The sequence below is a fragment of the Heloderma suspectum genome, chromosome 5 (genome assembly GCF_057233095.1).
Source record: "Heloderma suspectum isolate Gila_16-S chromosome 5, 16-S_ref, whole genome shotgun sequence".
Lineage (NCBI taxonomy): Eukaryota > Metazoa > Chordata > Lepidosauria > Squamata > Helodermatidae > Heloderma > Heloderma suspectum.
In genome coordinates this window covers 68,368,401-68,389,489 of record NC_139462.1, presented here as the reverse complement: position 1 = coordinate 68,389,489, position 21,089 = coordinate 68,368,401, and the positions used below count along the sequence as shown (strand labels likewise).

Sequence of the window (21,089 nt, the reverse complement as noted above, 5' to 3'; positions counted from 1 at the left end):
GAGTTACTGTGCCACAATGGATAGAGAGCTAGGTTTGTATCTGGGAAACCTTGGTTCATTAGATACCATATACAGTAGTTGTCATGTGGCCTTAGACAAATCACACTCTTTGCCCTAGCTCCTTATCAGTAAAATGGTAATAACAACCACCCATTTCCCAAGGTGGTTATGATGGCAAAACACAAGTTTGCAATCCATTGCCCACTTAACTGGGAGTAAGCCCCATTGGATTCAATGGTACTTCCAAGTAGACATGTTTAGGATTGTGCTGTTAAGGCTGCAATCCATTTTGCAAATTAAAGTTACAGTTATGAATAGTTTGAATGTTTAGGGTGCTCCCCTCTCCATCCCTTGTTTTGTATAATTATACTGGTATATTAGCAGGACTGTAGAAAGTGTGAACCAGCATTTAGAGCAGCCTTCCCCAACCTGGTTCCCTCCAGATGTGTTGGACTGCAACTCCCAGCCAGCATGGCCTTGGCCACACTTGTGGGGATGATGGGAATTGCAGTCCAACACATCTGGAGGGCACCACGTTGGGGAAGGCTGCTCTAGAGAGCAGCTGTGTTCTCGCTGACGTTTTGCTACTACTGAGCTCTCCTTTCATTCCTGTTCTTGACCTTTTATGCTTTCCTGGGGCGTGACATCAATTTTCAGTTTGGTATATGCTACTGCAGCCTTTTCTTTCTCCACAGAGACTAAACTGACTCAAGTTCTACTTATAACTGGCATTATCAGGAATGCTGTTGCCTCTCCTTGGCTGCTCCTTTGAAATGTTTACAATTAACACTTGATCACAGAATGTCAATATATTTAATAGTGAAACCGGCAGTGTTTTAATTATCAGTTTTGATTAAAACATGTCTAAATGTTAGCTGAAGTGTAAGAATATTTTATATACTCAAGTTGATATCTTAATTTTTATAATAAAGATGAATGAAAAAACATCTTATTTGCATCTACAATAAAAGGGCTGTCATCTATTTTTATACTATTGAATGTTTTAAGGCAATTGTAATTGGACTCATATCTGCCATGCATTATGTGGCAAAGGGTTGAGTCTTCCTAAACCAAGTCAAATACCTGTTCAATGTCCCAGTAGCAGCTGCCAAGGCCTGCTATAATAATATTACTCCCAAATAACATAACATGGAATTGACAATCTCACCACGATATGAAAATCAATGTAGTAAGTGGCACTATATGTTATAGCTCCTGCAGGGAGATGGCTTTCAGTTAAATAGATCCCGCCATCTTATTTCTTTATTAATTGAATACCACAGTGTGAAATTTTATTAATATTTTATTTGTAATATTTTTATGCCACCTTCTGTAGCAAGCCTTCTAGAGGTGGCTCACATACATGATTAAAAAGCGTAATGTACAACTAAAACAATATATTTACCATTATAAAACTAAAACAGCAACCAAAAACATGCTATAGGCCAACATAACAAATCAGATAAAACAATTTAAAACAGACTGCAACAGTTTAAACATTTTTTTTAAATTGATGTTTCAGTTGTTGATCTCATCTCTAAATTTTATTTCTGATAACTTATCTGAATAGATATACTTGAAATCCTATAGTACATTGTGCATAAATATATATAAACATATGCATATATTATCTAACAGCATAGAAGATATAACATTAAAGACCAAGCTTCTTTCAGTTACAGTTCAGTTATTTACAAAGACTATCCAAGGAAGGTTTTTAATCTGAATCATCACTGCTGAAGTAGGAACTGTCGCAATATTCTGCTGTGTAAAGGAATTTATGAACAGTTGGATTCAGCCTAGGGATCCAGTGTCTTGGCACCAAATATGTTGAAAGATTGAACAAGTCAACAAATACTTTGTATCTGTCACTGCAAAGAAAAAAGAAATGCATGAAGGAGCAGTGAGATTCCATAATATTTTCTAGTTCATATGTGGTAGCAGACAGGGGGCAATGTCCTATTGTGCCTGTACACCAGCGGGACTAACAACCTGGGCAACAGGAAGTTAGTGATTCTAAAAGCAACCTGAAATGAGAAGAAATGCTAGTTTCCAGAACTGGTTAGCTCAGCAGAGCTTGTAGAAGGAAGCCTCACTGATCTGTCCCAATCCGGAAACAAGTGTTTCCGCTCTTTTCCAGGGTTACTTTTAGAACCACCTGCTCTGTGTTGCACAAGTGGTCAGTCCTGCTGGTACAACACAGCGGGTGTGCATTAGCCCTGTTGGATACTGCCCAAAATCTATAACCCAAGTTGCACAGAGTACGATTGGCTTTTTATGTTCTGCCACTCTCCAATTCTAACGCATGAAGAATGGGAAGGGTCAGCATAGGGTTGAGCAGCCTTCTTCAACCTGATGCTCTCCAGTTGTTTTGGTCTTCAATTCCCATAAGCCCCAGCCAACATGAGATGGTCAGGAATGCTGGGAATTATAGTCCAAAAGATCTGGAGGGCACCAGGTTGTAGAAGTCTGTGCTTGAGAGAACCAGTTGAAAAGTGATAATTTTAAATTTTATTTAACAAAGCTTCCAATAATACAGCAATTAAACAAAAATACAAGCATTAACAAGTACATATGTCAGTCAATTGTCAATGACAGGTTATTCTCAACTACAATGCCCCTCACTGTCTGTCTGGAACCTCTACAAGCTTGAGTGTTCAGAGGCTTAGGTCAGGCTCTGTAATCTTAGACTGAGGTAGGGAATCTGGCCCCACAGATATTGCTGGACTATCATTCCCATAATCCCTGGACATTGGCCATGCTGGCTGGGATTGATGGGAGCTGGAGTCCCAACAACATCTGCAGGACCACAGGTTAGCCACGAGCTATCATTTCTCCAGTCCCTTCTTAAAAGCTAGCTAAGGCCTTATTTATATGCTCAAGCTGCTGCATGGATTGCCGCTTGCTGTGTAACCAGATGGACACAGCTATGTATTATCCATTGGTGTGAGGTGTTAAGAACATGAGGGTAATTTTGACCACATCGACACGAACCTCTCATTCAGTCTGAGTTAATGGTCCTCTCCATATCATAAGGTGATACATTTGTAAGGTTAATTATGCATCTCTGCATTAGTCCTGAACCTGTTGCCAGTCAATTTAACTCAGTGGCTCCATAGCTCTAAAAGCATTATGTTTTTTGTAAAAAAGAAAAGAAAAATTTGCTGTTGCTGAATTAACATGCAGCCCCTAGGCTGCATGTTGCCCACCCCCTGGACTAAATTCTAGTGTTTTGAGAGAAAGAGGAAGATAAACTTACTTCTCCATATTCACTCTCTCCATATACTTTTAGGGCGCAATCCTATCAGATCTGCCCTGAGTACTCGTGAGCCTCCAAACTCAGAGGCTTACAAGTATCCAATGCAGAGCAAGAGATGCCTTGTGCCTCCTGCTCTGCATTTCAGCTAGATGGAGGATTTCTCCCATCTAGCGGAGGCTTTGGGGAGGGGAAGGGAAGGAGGCTGGGGCGGCCATAGGATTTCTCATAGGCTGCCGCCCCAGTCTCATCCCTTCCCCCAGGGTCTCGTCCCCTCCTTTTCCCCATCTCCGTGCTCCATTTTGCAAGCACAGAGAGATAGCTGGCGTGGTTCTCTCTGCACTGGCTATGAGAGGGAAGGGGAAGGCAGCGTGGTTTCCTGGCCCCAAGCTCAGAGCCCTGTCTACTAGCTCAGAGCCAGGAAATCAAACAATCCTATGTCCCCCAAATGCCGTCTTGGGGACATAGGATTGCGCCCTCCAAAATCTTTTCTAATTATATGCCCCTCTGGTAATTTTTTTTTAAAAAAACCTCAACGTTTTTTAAACCCAAATTTGAAATCAGTGAAAGAAACATTGCTCACCATCAGAAAACAGGTGCACGTTAACACAAATATGAAGACCTTAGAGGAATGCATCCCTTTCACCTGGTTTCCTGTTCTCATCCTTTTATGGTGTGTACATGTGCCTTGTTATTTATAATGATAATGGATGGCTATAAAGTTGAACTCTGTTTCCTGTAGACTTACCTCACAGTAGAACGTAAATACTGATATCCTGATGATCCTCCTGTCCCAGCCTTGCTGCCAATCATTCTGTGCACCATACACACGTGGTTATCTAAGCACGCAAACAGCTTTGTTTTAGTGCATCATTAATTTTATGACATAAAAGGTAGTTGTACCACAGGAATAGTTCAAAGAAAACTTACATCTCCATTTAGTCATCAGCACGTCAATATCCATAAGAGAAGTGAGAAGCTGGAAAGGTACCTGAAAGCGAGGTTCCTCTCTTAATGAGAGAAAACAGAAGAGAGCTCATTACCTTGCTTAAATTCTCCTATTTTACAGTTATGCATCAAATTAAAAGGAAAAGGCATGCTGACAATTATATATGCTATGTCCTATTATATATGAACTTGGCAATAGCAGGCTAGTGGTCTGCTACTGTTGAATAGTTCAAAAATAATCAACTATAAATCAGTAGCAAAGAAAGAGTTTCTAATTTGCTTCTCACAACAGTATTTGACTTCTATTTTTATTCTTTCTACATACTTAAATATGAACAAATAGGAGTGGAAGAGAGGGGGTTTCACACTGATGGTCCCATCACAGCAAAAGCACAATTGCCTACTACTACCTACTACCTTTAGATCAAGTTGCATTCAAGATCTAAATTATAACTATATTCCATACAGGATAGAAAAATGAACAGTGTAATCCTATGCATGCTTACTCCGAAGGAAGTCCCACTCTGTTCAATGCAGGTTACTCTCCAGTAAGTATCTTTAGGATTGTACTCCAGGGTGATAATCCTATGCATATTTATTTAAGTTAAGGTTGCCTGTTTCCTGAGACTCGGGCCCTGATATTGGAGGACAGGAGACTGGGAGCTTAACAGCAATGCCTGGTGGGGGCAGAGGATGATACCAAGGTATGGGCAACAACTTGAATATGTCTGGTGCCTTAAGAGAGGAGCTTGATGGGCATTAGTTGGGGTGAGTGAAGCGCCCAGCAAAAAAAAAATCAAGCCAAGCAGAAAATAGCATGTTCCTTTGATTCTGACTCATCCTTTTGGCTAGCTGCCCTGGTGACCCAGAGAAGAAGGCTTTAGCTCAAACCCTGAGATCTGGAAATCCTTACTTGTATACAAACACTACTCAGCAAATTTACTTCCAGCGCACTTGTTGTTTATTCGCTCAGTCACTTCCGACTCTTCGTGACTTCATGGACCAGCCCATGCCAGAGCTTCCTGTCAGCCGTCGCCACCCCCAGCTCCCCCAAGCTCGAGTCCGTCACCTCTAGAATATCATCCATCCATCTTGCCCTTGGTCGGCCCCTCTTCCTTTTGCCTTCCACTCTCCCTAGCATCAGCATCTTCTCCAGGGTATCCTGTCTTCTCATTCTGTGGCCAAAGTACTTCAGTTTTGCCTTTAATATCATTCCCTCAAGTGAGCAGTCTGGCTTTATTTCCTGGAGTATGGACTGGTTTGATCTTCTTGCAGTCCAAGGCACTCAGAATTTTCCTCCAACACCACAGTTCAAAAGCATGTATCTTCCTTCACCCAGCCTTCCTTATGGTCCACCTCTCACAGCCATAGGTTACTACGGCGAATACCATTGCTTTAACTATGCGGACCTTTGTTGTCAGTGTGATATCTCTGCTGTTCATTATTTTATCAAGATTTGTCATTGCTCTCCTCCCAAGAAGTAAATGTCTTCTGATCTCCTAGCTGCAGTCAGCATCTGCAGTAATCTTTGCACCTAGAAAGACAAAGTCTGTCACTGCCTCCACATTTTCTCCCTCTATTTGCCAGTTATCAATCAAGCTGGTTGCCATAATCCAGGGGTTTTTTTAGGTTTAACTGCAACCCAGCTTTTGCACTTTCTTCTTTCACCTTCGTCATAAGGTTCCTCAGCTCCTCCTCACTTTCAGCCATCAAAGTGGTATCATCTGCATATCTGAGATGGTTAATGTTTCTTCCAGCGATTTTGACTCCAGCCTTCGCTTCATCAAGCCCAGCACATCGCATGATGTGTTCTGCATACAGGTTGAATAGGTAGGGTGAGAGTATACAACCCTGCCGTACTCTTTTCCCAATCTTAAACCAGTCCGTTGTTCCGTGGTCTGTTCTTACCGTTGCTACTTGGTCGTTATACAGATTCCTCAGGAGGCAGACAAGATGACTTGGTATCCCCATACCACCAAGAACTTGCCACAGTTTGTTATGATCCACACAGTCAGAGGCTTTAGAATAGTCAATAAAACAGAAATAGATGTTTTTCTGAAACTCCCTGGCTTTCTCCATTATCCAGTGGATATTGGCAATTTGGTCTCTAGTTCCTCTGCCTTTTCTAAACCCAGCTTGTACATCTGGCAATTCTTGTTCCATGAATTGCTGGAGTCTACCTTGCAAGATCTTGAGCATTACCTTACTGGCATGTGAAATCAGTGCCACTGTTCGATAGTTTGAACATTCTTTAGTGTTTCCCTTTTTTGGTACGGGGATATATGTTGATCTTTTCCAAACTGGTGGCCATTGTTATGTTTTCCAAATTTGCTGGCATATAGCATGCATCATCTTGACAGCGTTATCTTGCAAAATTGTAAACAGTTCAGCTGGGATACCATCGTCTCCTGCTGCCTTGTTATTAGCAATGCCCACATTTAACTATGTTAACTGTGAAGTAAGTTCAACTGGTTTCAATTGGGCTTATTTCTAAAGATGTCTTAGTCTTCAGCCTCATACCTCATCTATAGATCATGACTGGAACAAATTCTGAAACCCTAGAAGGTTTAATTTTGAAAAGCAAGCAAACATTGCAAACAGTGACATATACTTTTTGGAACCAAACTTGCTACTTGGAAGAGACAGGGCTTGGCTTGAATAAATACTATGCTAGAATATTTTGGATGTTCAAAAAAAAATGAGATCCTTCTTGTAAATTGTGGAAACTGTTTTATTTAAAATGTATTACCACTAATATTTGCATGGGGCGTTCAATGATACTTGCATTGGGTATTCTATTACAAATATGATTTTTAAAACAAATTCCAAATACTGAGGACATTTCACACTAAGAAAAACCTAAATATGCTTGCAAACATATGACATGATTTTGTTTTGTTTCTTTAAAAAAAAACCACCTATCTCCGAAGGAGAAAAACCAAGTCGGATTTACAGGGATAACTGGTCCTTTAATGTACCTGTAGAAGTAGATCATTAAAGCTCCTTTCATTGCTTTATACGACAGCCTTCTTTCACCTGCAAAAGTTAGTACCTATTAAATATATTTATTGTACTGCAGCTGAGTTTCATCTTGTGTATTAGAAACTGGAAATTCACATCTGCGCGCACTAATAAGCCTACCTACCTTTACTAAGAAGATGTTCATGGCGTTTTTCATCAAACAATGAAATAAGCACTTCTTTTTGTTTCTGAAGTTCTGCCAGCTGGTCTTCTTTTTCCTCTGAGTCTTGTTTGGCCTTTCAATCACAATAATTATTGCTTTTTAAACAAAAGACAAAGCTTCACTTTTTGTTCATTTACATGGAATATTTTCTCTTGCATTGCCCTTCCAACATCTAGGGTTTAGGTGTTTTCACAAATCTCCTGCTTAAGCCACGATATCCTCAGTTTAATGGTCTTTCCTTTAAAAGTGGTTTAGGGTGCAATCTTGTGGCCGCTAGTCAGCAGCTAGACGGCCATAGGGTAAGTCAGTTCCTGGAAATCAACCTCGGAGCCCTCGCTCTAAGGTCGGTTCCCGGAGAACCCACCCCCTCCCGCACCACCGATCAGCCCTGCACTCCATGCTCGGAAGAGCAGCACGGAGCGATGAAAATTGGGCATTCCCGGGGCAAGGAGGTCGGAAATGCTGGTAAGACACATCCTATGTGTCGTCCGACTGCCGCTTTCCATGCTCCAAGGTCCCATGGGTAGAGCGCCGAAATCGGCTGTCTAGCTGCAAAAGCAGGGCAGGGGAAGCAGGGAGGAGATCCGCTCCTCACCACTACTCCCACCCTGCACAGGATAGGCGGTCGCCCCTGGGCTCGGAGGCAACCGTCGGTCCGGGTAGGATTGCTCTCTTAGTCATGCGATTAGAAACCACTTTTGTAGACAGAAACTACTACAGACTTCAAACACACCGCTGATAGTTCATTAGTTCCATATCTTTTTGAGATGAAATAACCAGCAAATACCTCTGGATGTGCCCTGGAGGTTAACGACGTCGTGAGAAGGACCTGCAAATTTCTGTGAGTGAGCAATCTTAATAGCAGGATAAAAGCTCCATGTGAAGGAGCCCAAGATTTTGATAACAAGTAGAAATGTAATAAATAATATGACAGTTCAAAGTTGTTTTTAGTTATACATTGTTTGTGTATATTGCCTGTGTGCTTTTATGTAAATGGCTTTTACATTTTGTATATTGTATTTTAATGTTTTAACTTCTGTAAACCACCCAGAGAGCTTCAGCTATGGGGTGGTATAGAAGTGTAATAAATAATAAAAAAATAAGTGTACATACACTGTCTCTGAATGATAATACCTAGAAATAGTACAAATGCTCACACATGTATGAGTGTTTGGAGCTATTGTTAAGTATTATCACTCAGAGACAAAGTGATGTGTATGTACACTTGTTGTTATCATAAATTAGTATGAACTTTACAATCACTAGCAGCATTATATTTGATTATATTACACACTTTGTGGTCCCATTGATCTGGTTAGTGCAGACATGAGACCATAAGTGTCATGGCTCCCAACTCCCATTAACGAATCTTGGGAACTGAAGTTCTGTAAAAGGGTTAAAGAACCATAACAAATTACTCTTGGACTCAGTACTCTCACAGAACTGCATTACGTTTGTAATACAGATGCCCGTCATGCAGAATCACTGAACTGACACTGAACTCACATTCAGGAAATACAAAGCCCTATTCAGGCATTCAGGATCTGTGTACAATCAGTGTTCTAGCCCCGCCCCCCTCATCACATGTTTCCGCCGCCCTTTACTTCTGTAGGGTGACGGTGTGAGTGGAGGGCCTTCTGTACCCATGGAGGCTCTCCACATGATCATTGGTTGTACACGGACCCCAAAAGCCTAAAGAGGGCTAAAAAGTTGATTCATACATACAGCAAACCACGTGAGTGGCCACTTGGCAGTACCTCTCTTGCAAGTAGTGGCAACTTGCCAGCGCCCCCCCACACACACACACACACGGGGCAGGGGGGTTACTTTAAACTCCGCCCATATGCGTGAGGAAGTGCTCATACTAAGAGTGATCTCATGGAACTGCACTTGAGCAGCTCTGTTGTCAGCCCAAAGACAATCCATGGCTAATTATAATACATACCTGCACCATTGCAAATTCCTCTTCCAGTCCCTTAAATACATTTGCTTCAAATTTTCCCCAGAAATTAAATCCTTCCGGTTCAAGTCCTGGTGTCCTTTCCAACCATGCCTTATAAAATAAAACGGATTAACCATCAGGTTATGGTGTAGGTTATTTGTTATTTTATTATTTCTTACTGCCCAGTAGCCAAAGTTCTCTGGGCGGTTCACAAACATTACAAAACATGTATATCTGATAACTGTTTTTGATATTTGAGTATATCTACTTGTACTGAGTATATCTACTTGTACTACTTGTAATGGTGATCTTGAGAAAGGTTTCTGGAGGTGCATGGACTGGAAACACTACATTTATTTCCTGAGAATTTATATAAATAGGTATGCATGCCTCTAAATACAAATTATATATTCTACATCTACCAGAACTCAGGGGTGGGGAATATGTGGCCCTCCAGATGTTGCTGGGCTGAAACTCCCATGAGCCCTAGCCAGCTTAGCCAACAGTGAGGGTTGATGGGAGTTACAGTCCAACAATATCTGGAGCACCACACATTCCCTATCCGTAATATATACTTGCCAAGATGCAAGGGTACACACTGAGTATGTAGTTGAGAATAATGCTTGGACTCCCTAATCCCCCCCCCCCAAAGACATTAGGCAGTATGTCTTATGCGAAGAGAAAACCCACTGGAAAAGACCCTGATGCTGGGAAAGATTGAAGGCAAAAGGAGAAGGGGACGGCAGAGGATGAGATGGCTAGATAGCATCACCAATGCAATGAATATGAACTTGAGCACACTCCGGGAGAGAACGGAGGACAGGAAGGCCTGGCGTGCTATGGTCCATGGGGTCACGAAGAGTCCGACACGACTGAACAACAACTTTGTACACCAGTTGCTGGGGAACACGGGTGGGAGGGTGCTGTTGCACTCATAACCTACTTGTGGGTTTCCTGTGGGCAGCTAGTTGGCCACTGTGTGAACAGAAAGCTGGACTAGATGGACCCCATCTGGACCCTTGGTCTGATCCAGCATGGCCCTTATATTCTTATATTCAACTTCCATAGTACTCAGTCAGGCTCTCCCCTCTGCTCTGTCACTATAGACAAATAGTGATAAGTATTTATTCAGCATTATTCTTATCCATTTTTTATCCTGTACCATTCTTAAGATCTTCTGTAGTATAAGAACCAGCTATTCGTGACCAGTCTTTTTTTAAAAACACCTAGTTAAATACCACTGTCATGTGCTTTGACAAGTAACCATCCACCATGTTATAAACTGCAGGTTATAAAATAGTATTGAGCAAGAAACAAGGGGTGCCCCAGATGAGGTTTTTATTGTGCAATTGCCTAGTAAAATTGAATTTTATTGGTGGTCCAGATGTCTTACATTTGTAGCCTTCCTGTGTTTCCCACTTCTTCCATCTTTATTTCTTACCAGAAAAATACATTATAGAGAAATGACAGAATCACTGCACAATGGCCAGAAGAGTTTCTCAAATTTCCTAATGTGCCCACCACCCCAAAAGGTCCACCCCTAGGAAAGGGATCTTGCCCTGAAGAGTATTTATCATGATGATTAATTATGATTAATGGTTTATTGACACCCTAGCCTCCATATCACTTGCAGATGAAGGTAAATTACTAGTTATTCAAACTGCTTATAGCAGAGCAAAAATTAGTAGAAGGGAAACTCATACTTCCACTAACAGCAGTAGAGTTGGCTCCTGCTCAGATTTAAGCAATAATTCATTCTCTTTTCCCTTGAAGTTATCCCGGTAGTGTCTTCTGTTGTATGGAACTCTCAGGCTATGAGGGACACCAATCTTGTTCTCCAGTAATCGAAACTGTAAGCTCTGAAATCCTGAAGCTGGACTCAAATAATCTCTTTGAGGATAGAAAAAGAGAACATTTTTTAAATATATAGGTATCACAAGGTGTAAGTTAGTTCAATAAACACTTTGGAGGAAACCAATTCCACAGCCAACATGTAGCATGTACTAACTTGTTAAAGGAGACTGCCTTGATATCTTAGGAAATACAAGAAAATGCTAGACAAAAGCATTGGGATACTCAGGGTAGAAAACTGCCTTTGCGGTACTCAACCAAACTATCACAAACACTTTAACATTAATGTGACTAGATACCAAACCAGTGGACATAAAGGTTACACTAAAAAAAAGAATCTCCTACATTCTGTAATGAGACGATCCAAATTCTGCATTCAAAACAATAAAGCAAATTTGCCTTAAAATGTATTTCTTTGTCTTGATATATTCCAGGTATCAAATCTGAGTATTTGAGTAATCAGACACCCTGGATCCAGACTTAATCATACTACGACCCTCTGAAATCTCATTGATTTCAATGGGTCTACTCTAAATATGACTAAGAGTGACTCCAGCCACCCCCCCCCCCAAACCTTTGTATTTTTACTCAGAAATGATTCCTAGCAAATGAAGTGGGGTTTATTCCAAAAAAAAAAATCATTTGTTGTTTGTTTCTTGCATTTATATCCTGCCTTTTTTCCTGTTGCAAGGAACCCAAGGTGGCTTACATGATCTTCCTCCTCCTCTCCATTTTATCCTCACAACAACAACCCTGTGAGGTAGGTTGGGCTGAAAGCCTGTGACAGGCCCAAAGTCACCCAGTGAGCTTCCATGGCTGAGTGGGTACTAGAACCCAGAGCTCCCAGCTCCCAGCCCAACACTCTCACCACTACACCACGCTGGCTCTCTTTTATACCAGTTTATACCACAACTAAAATTGCACTGAAATAATCATACATTCATCTGTTTATTCCTGCCTCCACATCTCTCCCTTCCACTATTGTTTCTCCTGTGTCTTAATTCCAGACACAGACCAGCCCTCTACTACTCTGGAAAGTGCCATGCAGATGGATGACATTATCGACTTTGATATGACTCCTTAGCAGTGTAACCGCTGTTGCCAGTATGTACATTCATTTTACAAATCTGAACAATAATCCAACCTTCTTTAATCTGGTGTCCTCCAGGTGTTTTACGTTACATCTCCATTATCCCTGTCCATTGGCCATGCTGCCTGGGGTTGACCTATCCTACTTTGCATAATGTGAATAAGGTGGATGATGCCCCACCCTGAGTTGCCTAATTACTTGTGCACTGCCACACATAAATAAATCAAAGATGGGGTACTGTTTACCTAAAGTCAAAGAAGTCCAGAGCTGTCATAGTTTCCAGAACAGAAAATTGTTCCACAAGTAATTTAAGAATCATTGAAATTCTGTGCATTCGAGCAACAACCTTAAGCATGTTCCTCTCATCTCTCACCTTAGTAAAAAAAAAAAAAGGAAATAATTATCATGACTCAGCTGATGAGATGTAGCAGAGAACAGTAGGCTGCTTTAATTAGACCTGTCACCTGATTAAATGCATCTTAGTTGATTAATCATGAGAGTTTCAGTTGATTGATAGATTAATTTACAATTTAAATCTACTGACTGATAAATTAGGGGCACTATTTTAATTGATCAAATGTGGGGGGTTTAATTAATTAGTATGACTATAATTAAGCTTGCAACCCTAGTTCTAATCTTCCTTTAAGATTGAACTGCTAAAACAGCATTTAATGGGGTGTATAAGAACCCTAAAGTTTCCCTATAGGGTTTATGAGTGTGCCTTTGTGTGGATCACAACAAACTCTGGCAAATTCTGAAAGAGATGGGAGTACCAGACCACCTTACCTATCTCCTGAGAAACCTGTACGAGGGTCAAGAAGCAACAGTAAGAACCGGACATGGAACAACCGATTGCTTTAAAACTGGGAAAGGAGTACGACAAGGCTGTATATTGTCACCCTGCTTATTTAATTTATATGCAGAGTACATCATGAGAAATGCCGGTTTGGATGAATCACAGGTCGGAATTAAGATTGCCGGGAGAATTATCAACAACCTCACATACGCAGATGATAGCACCCTAATGGCAGAAAGCAAAGAGGATCTAAAGAGCTGCTTGTTGAGGGTGAAAGTGGAGAGTGCAAAAGCTGGTTTGAAACTCAACATTAAAAAAACGAAGATCATGGCATCTGGCCCCATCACTTCCTGGCATATAGAAGGGGAAGAAATGGAAGCAGTGACAGATTTTATTTTCTTGGGCTCCAAGATCACGGCAGACGATGACTGTAGCCATGAAATTAAAAGACGCTTGCTCCTTGGGAAGAAAGCTATGGCAAACCTAGACAGCATAGTAAGAAGCAGAGACATCACCTTGCCGACAAAGATTAGTATAATCAAAGCTATGGTTTTCCCAGTAGCAACATATGGCTGTGAGAGCTGGACTATAAGGAAGGCTGAGCACCAAAGAATCGATGCTTTCAAACTGTGGTGCTGGAGAAGACTCTTACAAGTCCCCTGGACTGCAAGGAGGTCAAATCAGTCAGTCCTAAAGGAAATCAACCCTGAGTGCTCCTTGGAAGGACAGATACTGAAGCTGAAGCTCAAATATTTTGGCCACCTCATGCAAAGAGAAAACTCCCTGGAAAAGATCCTGATGCTGGGAAAGACTGAAGGCAAAAGGAGAAGGGGACGGCAGAGGATGAGATGGCTAGATAGCATCACCGATGCTGCGATGCAATGAATATGAACTTGAGCACACTCCGGGAGAGAGCGAAGGACAGGAAGGCCTGGTGTGCTGTGGTCCACGGGGTCACGAAGAGTCGGACATGACTTAACGACTGAACAACAACAACAACTTCCAAGGAGGCGTGTGGAGTAAGAACTTGAAAAGATACAGGGCACAAGCTAGAGAAAGTTAGGTATGCCTAAACCGTATTGAAACCTATAGGATTAGTTGGATGTAAGTTTCGCTGGGTTCAACTTATTTCAAGTGTAACAGTACATCCTAAAAGTGGGGGGCATGGCAGACAAAACACCACTTCCTAAATGCTGCTGACTTGCACTGGCCAGGACAGAAGGTGGGAGTGGACTCTTTCTCTGCCCCTCCACCCCATTCAGACTTATTTTTATTTTTCCTCCCATTAACATTAGCAGGATGAAGCTCCAGGGCTGGCATACCTTGTTGTCCTTTCTGGATGCAAGTTGAGAGAACAAGGAGGCTTTAGATCTGGTGCATTCAAGGCCTCCCCTGACATCCCTCCGAAGCATTTCAGCCATGCTGCCCATGGAGCACTGCAGGCAGTAGAGTGACAGCAGCAGAGCTTTCCACCTTGATACCAGAGAGGCCTCTAGCAGCAGACCGGTGTTTCAGCCCACAGAGAGGAAGGTCTGTGGCATTCAACAGCCCATCAACTGTCCTCCTAAGAAGCTTAGGATTGCTCAGTTAGTGGACATAGGGCTTATTCCCATGTAAGTGTGCATTGGACTTGCAGCCTTTTACTGCAGTCATAGATATGTCTACTCAGAAGGAAGCCCCACTGAGTTCACTGGGACTTCCTCTTAGGGAAGTGGGTATAGGATTGCAGCCTTAAGCTGCAATTATTTGTTAAAGTGCTATGATTTATAGATTGCAGTGCGGCTTAGGAATGCCCAGCCTTCTCCGGGATACACCTATGCTTCAGACAGAAATGGGTCTTTTTACTGTCTAAAATATCTTCATATGTTAGGGTGGTCACTCAAGGGTTGGATTTCAACTATTCAGTATTTATTTGGTGAAAAACAAAAAATGGGAGGGATTTTAAATAGATATATATTTATATCCTACTTACATGACCATTTTGGAATATCACTCGGACAGAATCCAGTTCCCACAGGATCTGCTTGAACCATAGTTCATAAGCTACGGTCAAAAGGCACTGTTAGTTTCACTTCTTAGCCATGACAACAATAAGTTCAGGTGAATGATTAGAGGTTAATCAACACTGTATTTATTATGAAATTGTTGTCTAAAACTGTTATATGTTTGCTTAAGGATGGAATATGAATAATTATAACATAAATAAAATACTTATACAATGTAGTCCTGGAGTAACCTTGTTTTGGTTTGCTGGCGAATGCTGGGAGTTGTGGGACTTTGTTTTGTCTAACCATGCATAGATTTGCACCTTTTGAATACATTCCTAATATGTAGCGATACATAGTATATAAGATTTCTGGAAATATATTCTCACAAAACAAACAACTCAATGAAACTAGACCAAAATGCTTGAAAGACAAATCATAACATGAAGAAATATTCATTGTTCCAGCACTTTGCAGAGCTGAGAAGCTGACTCCTTGTTATAAATAATGTATCTGTCATTTAAAGTGTGTGGATTTTCCTTGAGCCACCATTGGCAGGAATAATTTAGTATGGGAGTGCTAAGAACATAGGAGACTGATAGATTGATTATATTTATATCCCATCTTTCCTCCAGGAATTTCAAGGCAGCATACATGGTTCCCTCCTTGTTCATAACAACCCTATGAACTAGGTTAGCCTGAAAGAGAGCAACTGACCCAAAATCACCCAGTGAGCTTTGTGGCTAGTGGGATTTGAACCTGCATCGCCCCAGTCCTAGTATGACAGTCTAACCGTTACACTACAGTGGCCCTTTGTGTCTTCTACAGCTTTCTTTCACAGATAGGTTTCCTGCTTCCCTGAAAGTGTTTGAGACATTAGTCAGCTGAACTGGTTTGGCTCGAAGAAAGCTAGAAATTCCCCCCAAATTGAAGCATACTTTACATCTTCTCCCATCCATATTTTCCAATAGAACAATGTTCCTGAGAAAACGATACTGGATATATAGGCTTAAATCCAATGTCATATGAGTGGGCTTCCGCATGAACAAGAGACCTTCCCCATCTACTCTGCAGACTCCTGTGTGCCCCCTCAAATCTTTTCTGGGGTCATCCCCCAACCCTCTGGAGCACATTTTTTTTTTGGGGGGGGGCTGCAAGAGGCAGGGGAAATACATTCTACCAGCGGTTTCCATTCCACTGGCAGAATGACACAATTGGATTCAAGCCACATATGCTCTTATTTGTATTTATTATTTAGTAGTGAATGGACCTGGCTTTGCTGGGGTTTGACTAGCCCTTAGGTTGATACAGTGAAGCCTTCAAGCAAAGTTACACCACTGTCAGAGTTGGACACATTCTGCCTGCTCTGTCTAAGTGAGGCCATGCCTGCTGGTACTTCTAGGCTTGGCCTGTGCCATGATGCACCCCTATAGCCCTGAGGGAAGGGTCTGTCCACTCCATTCCCCTGAGTGGGCCTGCCCCACAGCAGGGGGAGAGGGAAGCCATATAACTCTGTCCCTTGGACTACTCCCCCACAGCTTCAGACTGTATCAACTGCAAAGCTATGCAATGGTTAGGGAGGACTGTCACGTAATGACTGAGGATAGTACTACAGGCTTCAAATACAGAGACACAAATTAATTATTGGGTTTTAAAAATGGAATAACTCTTAAGTTGCACAGCCCTGGGGTTCCTTTAGTATACATGACAAGTTTCAAGTGTCTAGGTTTCATGGTCTTTGCACTATGGTGCTGACAGACAAGGGTATCAATGATTGCTAGTTGTGATGGCTATATGCTACTTCCAGTATCCGAGGCAGTATGCCTCTGTATACAAGTTACTGGGGAACATGAGCAGAAGGGTGCTCTTGCACTCATGTCCTACTTGTGAGTTTCTCACAGGCAGCCGGTTGGCCACTGTATGAACAGAATGCTGGACTACATGGACCCACGGTCTGATCCAGCTCCAGCATGGCTCTTCTTATGTTCTTATACCCACCCTCTTTTACTATAATAGATAACTGTGTCAATTTTTAAATGTAATTTCATTATAAAATAATAAAGTTGGGTTGGTTACGTAACATTTGGTTTGCTCTTTTCAGAAAGGTTACCTTGATGAGTCACAATAAACAGATGTTCATCATGGATCTTGTTTCCCTTCTTTTCACTCTGAAGCTCCTGAGCATTCAATATTTTGTCCAGCTTTAACAGAAGGAATAGAAAGCTTGATCTTCAAGCTGTATGGCTATTTCCAACAAAACTTTTCTCTGTTAGTTTGGCATTTAATTCTTTCTTATTAAACAATCAACACGAACATGCACACTTCTAAGTTCAGGAATGTCTCAGGGTGTAGTTGTTGATTCTTTAAAAAAAGAAAAGACTTAGGCCCAAACTACACATGACACAGCTATGTCTTTAAACAAGTGTGCTTAACCTGGCCAATTTTATTTTGGAGAAAAACCAGTTGCAGGGCCCCAATGCAGTCGCAGTTGATATGGATTAGATATCAGTAGAACACCAAACTGAGGCCATAATGCTCCATGGCGATAAACATTATATCATCTGGTCTGAGGCAGAGTGCAAGTCACATTCTGTCCAGCCAATTATTCTCCTTTCATAGAGATTATGTATAGTTTCCCATTCTGCCATCTGATAGGGCTCCTGTACTTTGAACTAGGACTATGCAGGGACCCCCTGATCCGACTCGGAAGCTGCTGTGTGGCTTTGGAGGCGGGTCCGATTCGGCTCAGGCTGATTTGGGGGGGGGCAACCTGACTCAGCCCTGAACCCAAAGTGGGTTCAAAGTGGGATGGCCAAATCCCACCTCGGGGGGCCCCTGACACCCCACACAAACGCCCAGTTCTTTACCTCAGTGGCTGCCGCCTCCTCCTCTGTCGCCTCCTCCTCTGCCTCTGCCTCCTCCGCTGCCACTACCGCCACTGCTGCTGCCATCATCGCTGTCTGCCACTGCCAGCTCCTGAGCCCTGGATGCACGCTGGCTCTCTTAAAAATGGTGACTCCCACCAAAAAGAGCCAGTGCACGTCCAGGGCTCAGGAGCTGGCAGCAGCAAGCGGTGATAGACGCAATGGTGGTGGCGATGGCAGTGGCAACTCCTGTGAGTCACCTCAGGTAAGGAGCTGGAGGCACTGGCATGGCTGGGCCAGGGTGCCGAAGCTCCGAAGCACACCGAGTGCTTTGGAGAGCCCCTGGCCCGCATCAGGTCACTTCATGCCCCTCCGCTTTGCCTCGGAAAGGACCTGAAGCCTCCTGAAGTGGCCTACTTTGACTCAGGGTTCGGGCCTCGAGCCAAAGCAGTGCACAACCCTACTTTGAACAGCCTCATGATGACAGGTAGAAATTTAAGATGTGCAGCACCTCCTGTGACTGGTTGTAAAACCTTCAATTGTTGAATTTCTGCATGTTTTGCTGCTTTTCAAGCAGCGCTGGCATCAAGGGTAAGTATGATTGGGCCTCTGCTGAGGGTCCACACCCCAGCAGAGGCCCCCTGCAAAAGCCCCTGGAGTTGCCCCTCCTCTTCATCATTGCAGCCTGCTTGTTCACCTCTGGCCTAAACAGCAGTTGTGGTGGAAAGGATGAGCAATAAATACCACTGCCTACTTGCTCAAGGGCTCTCTGTCTGTCAGTCAAGCAAGTGGTAGCAATGATGAAAAAGAGGACAAGGAGCAATAGCAGCCGGTGATAATGGCAGTGTGGACGTAAATTCACTGGGGGGGGTCTTGCCCAAGGACCCTCAGAAGCCTGGAGCCCACGCAGCATTCAAGATATAAAACCTCTAACAAAAAACAACAACCCCAACTTGCCAACCCACTTTCCTGAAGAAAGAGGGAACTTGTTACTTCTTCCCCTTTGTGAATACTTAGAGCCCACTCAGAGCCCACCTAATGAGGAACACTGTTGCCAAGCTCAGGAGATGAGAGAAATCAGCACCTGGTGATAGGAGCTGAAGCGTCCTTCGCTTGTGAGCCTTTCTTTAGCTGCAGAAAGCTGGTAACTTTTAAGGATGTTGACAGTGTTATTTACTTATTCATTCATTTCATTTCATTTCTATACCACCCAATAGCCGAAACTCTCTAGGTGGTTCACAACAATTAATGACAAAGGCGTTGTTTCCTATGACGTGCATGGTCTTTTTTTTTTCCTGTTTCACTATCAAATGTTGGCAAACAGGATTTGCAAGCATTTGTAGTGTTTCAAGCAACAGGGAGAGGCAGCCTACACTCCCCTAGACAGCATCAGGGGTGGCCATAGGATAGTTCAGAGGTCTGAATCTGAGGTCGGAGGCAGCGCTCTGTCCTTGGACCCAGGAGTCTGAGCTCCCCAGCCCGTCCCCTCCCCTTTGCAGCCAGTGCAGAGAGAACCACACTGGCTGCCTCTCCAAGGTCGCACAGGCAACCTTGAAGAGGAGGGAAAGGGGGCAGTTCTGTGGGCCGGGAGGATTGGGGAAGCGGGGATGCGAGCTATCCCCAGACCTCCCTGGCCTCCTCCCCTCCCCTTTTCAGACCCCTAGCTAGATGGGCAAAAACACTCTGCATGGGATGCCCATCTGACAGACTTCCGGCTGACAGGCATCCGGGTAGGATGGCACCCTTAGAAACTATTGACCCCAGTTAAAGACCAAGCCTCACCGTTGATTTCATCATCAGAACTTCTGTTACTACCAGCACCTTAAACCCTTAAAAACTATTTCTTTGTGGGCCAAAACAGACACTAATTTAAATCCATATTTAACAGCTACATCTTTTTTCATTGTTACTCTAGAGTAGCTGCAGGGGCCCCAATCCAGATGGCCCCTTGCATCTAGAGTAAAAGTGGCAGAGGAGGAAGAGAGAGACATAGCTTCTAGAAACAGATTTAAAGTAATATCTGTTTTAGCCCTGTATCCAGACCCACACTCCCAAGAAAGAACAACAGAAAAATCAGAGGTAGGACTGTATCACTTTTACAGTGCAAACCTATGGATGCCTACTCAGAAGTAAGTTCTATTGAGTTCGATGGGACATACTCCTAGGTAAGGGTGTACAGGCACTTGAACAAAATTTTAAAAGCTCGTTTTAAAAATAATACTGAACATTCCAGTTTTTTTTCTAGCTTTCATAACCAAAGGTAGAATGTATTAAAATAATAAAATATCTCACTATCCTAAGATATATGAGCTGCTATAGGAGATTGGAAATAGTTTTGTGTAGCCACAAATGTCAGTATCTTTGCACATGACCATTTGCAAAAAGTCCCTTCAATCTCACATTTACCTGCAGATAGTCTCCATAGATAAGGTCGCCTTTGCTAGCTTTATTTAGCCCTTCTTGTGACTTGTCATCTTCCCCATCCTCCAAAGACAACTTATTAAAATTATATCTAGGAATAAAGAAATTACAATACTGCTGAATAATACCAAGAGACATGATCAAAGCACACATGCTTCTTCAGACATTTTGATGGCTTGAGATTTTAAATAACTGAAGAAGAATTATTCAACGGTTCAATCTTTTAGTGTAAAGGGCACCATAAAATATGCCACATCAATAGCTAAAATTTCCAAAAGCAGCTGCTTCTGTTTGTTTGTTTTTAATTTAAGTGGTTAATCATATACCCATTAAATAGTATTATTTCTTTTTACCCTCTTACATTTGACCATCGAGATAACGCCTACTCTAGCTACTGTATTATTCATTAAAGAGAGAAATATACTTACTGGTATTTGTTCTCCCAAAATGGACACCCACTCATGATTCCAGAATCTAATGATGCACTGAGTTACAATCCCCCGGAGGTAAAATATATTGTCATTTCCTAACCTAGAGTACACCCTTTTTATGTAACCTGATTCCACATTTTAGTCCCAGCCCCTTCTTTGCCTAACTTATCATTATTGTCATCCAGCTATCATCACAGAAGCTATCCTGAAACAAGCATTGCTTTTGTTGACTTATCCATTACATGGTTCAACCCAAACCAGGACTGCAAAAATACTCACAAAGGTCAAAGAGCACAGGGACAGCTTTCACTGCAGTGCCTC

The 21,089-nt window shown here is 42.4% G+C and overlaps 2 protein-coding genes across 3 annotated transcripts in view; one reads left to right on the top strand and one right to left on the bottom strand.

The window, feature by feature from the left end:
* The window catches only part of CTSO (cathepsin O), a 28,235-nt gene extending 12,947 nt beyond the window's left edge, over positions 1–15,288 (top strand). The window contains exons 9-10 of one of the 2 annotated variants that reach the window (XR_014792115.1): positions 4,673–4,752; positions 13,195–15,288. The gene's annotated coding sequence lies outside the window, so the exon portion shown is untranslated. Of the gene's footprint in view, positions 1–695; positions 994–4,672; positions 4,753–13,194 lie in introns of those variants that run through there. The other variant, XM_084856346.1, reaches the window with a different exon arrangement.
* Positions 861–20,824, bottom strand: TDO2 (tryptophan 2,3-dioxygenase). The gene is made up of 12 exons (XM_084856345.1): positions 20,766–20,824; positions 20,323–20,428; positions 17,163–17,253; positions 15,040–15,110; positions 12,517–12,644; positions 11,034–11,220; positions 9,334–9,441; positions 7,350–7,461; positions 7,183–7,240; positions 4,187–4,266; positions 4,005–4,095; positions 861–1,871 (listed from the first exon to the last, which is right to left on the bottom strand). Exons 1-12 carry the CDS (start codon positions 20,798–20,800, stop codon positions 1,718–1,720), a joined length of 1,221 nt encoding a protein of 406 aa, XP_084712471.1. The 5' UTR covers positions 20,801–20,824; the 3' UTR covers positions 861–1,717.
* Between the last annotated feature and the right edge of the window lie 265 nt (positions 20,825–21,089).

Bases quoted from the DNA above. Each gene is read 5' to 3' on its own strand.
- TDO2 (XM_084856345.1), bottom strand. From the start codon at position 20,800: ATGAGTGGGTGTCCATTTTGGGAGAACAAATACCA. The intron at 12,645-15,039 runs GTAAGTAGGATA...TTTTTTACTAAG, and splicing joins TGATATTCCAAAATGGTCAT to GTGAGAGATGAGAGGAACAT. The intron at 4,096-4,186 runs GTAAGTTTTCTT...TTGCGTGCTTAG, and splicing joins GCTGATGACTAAATGGAGAT to ATAACCACGTGTGTATGGTG.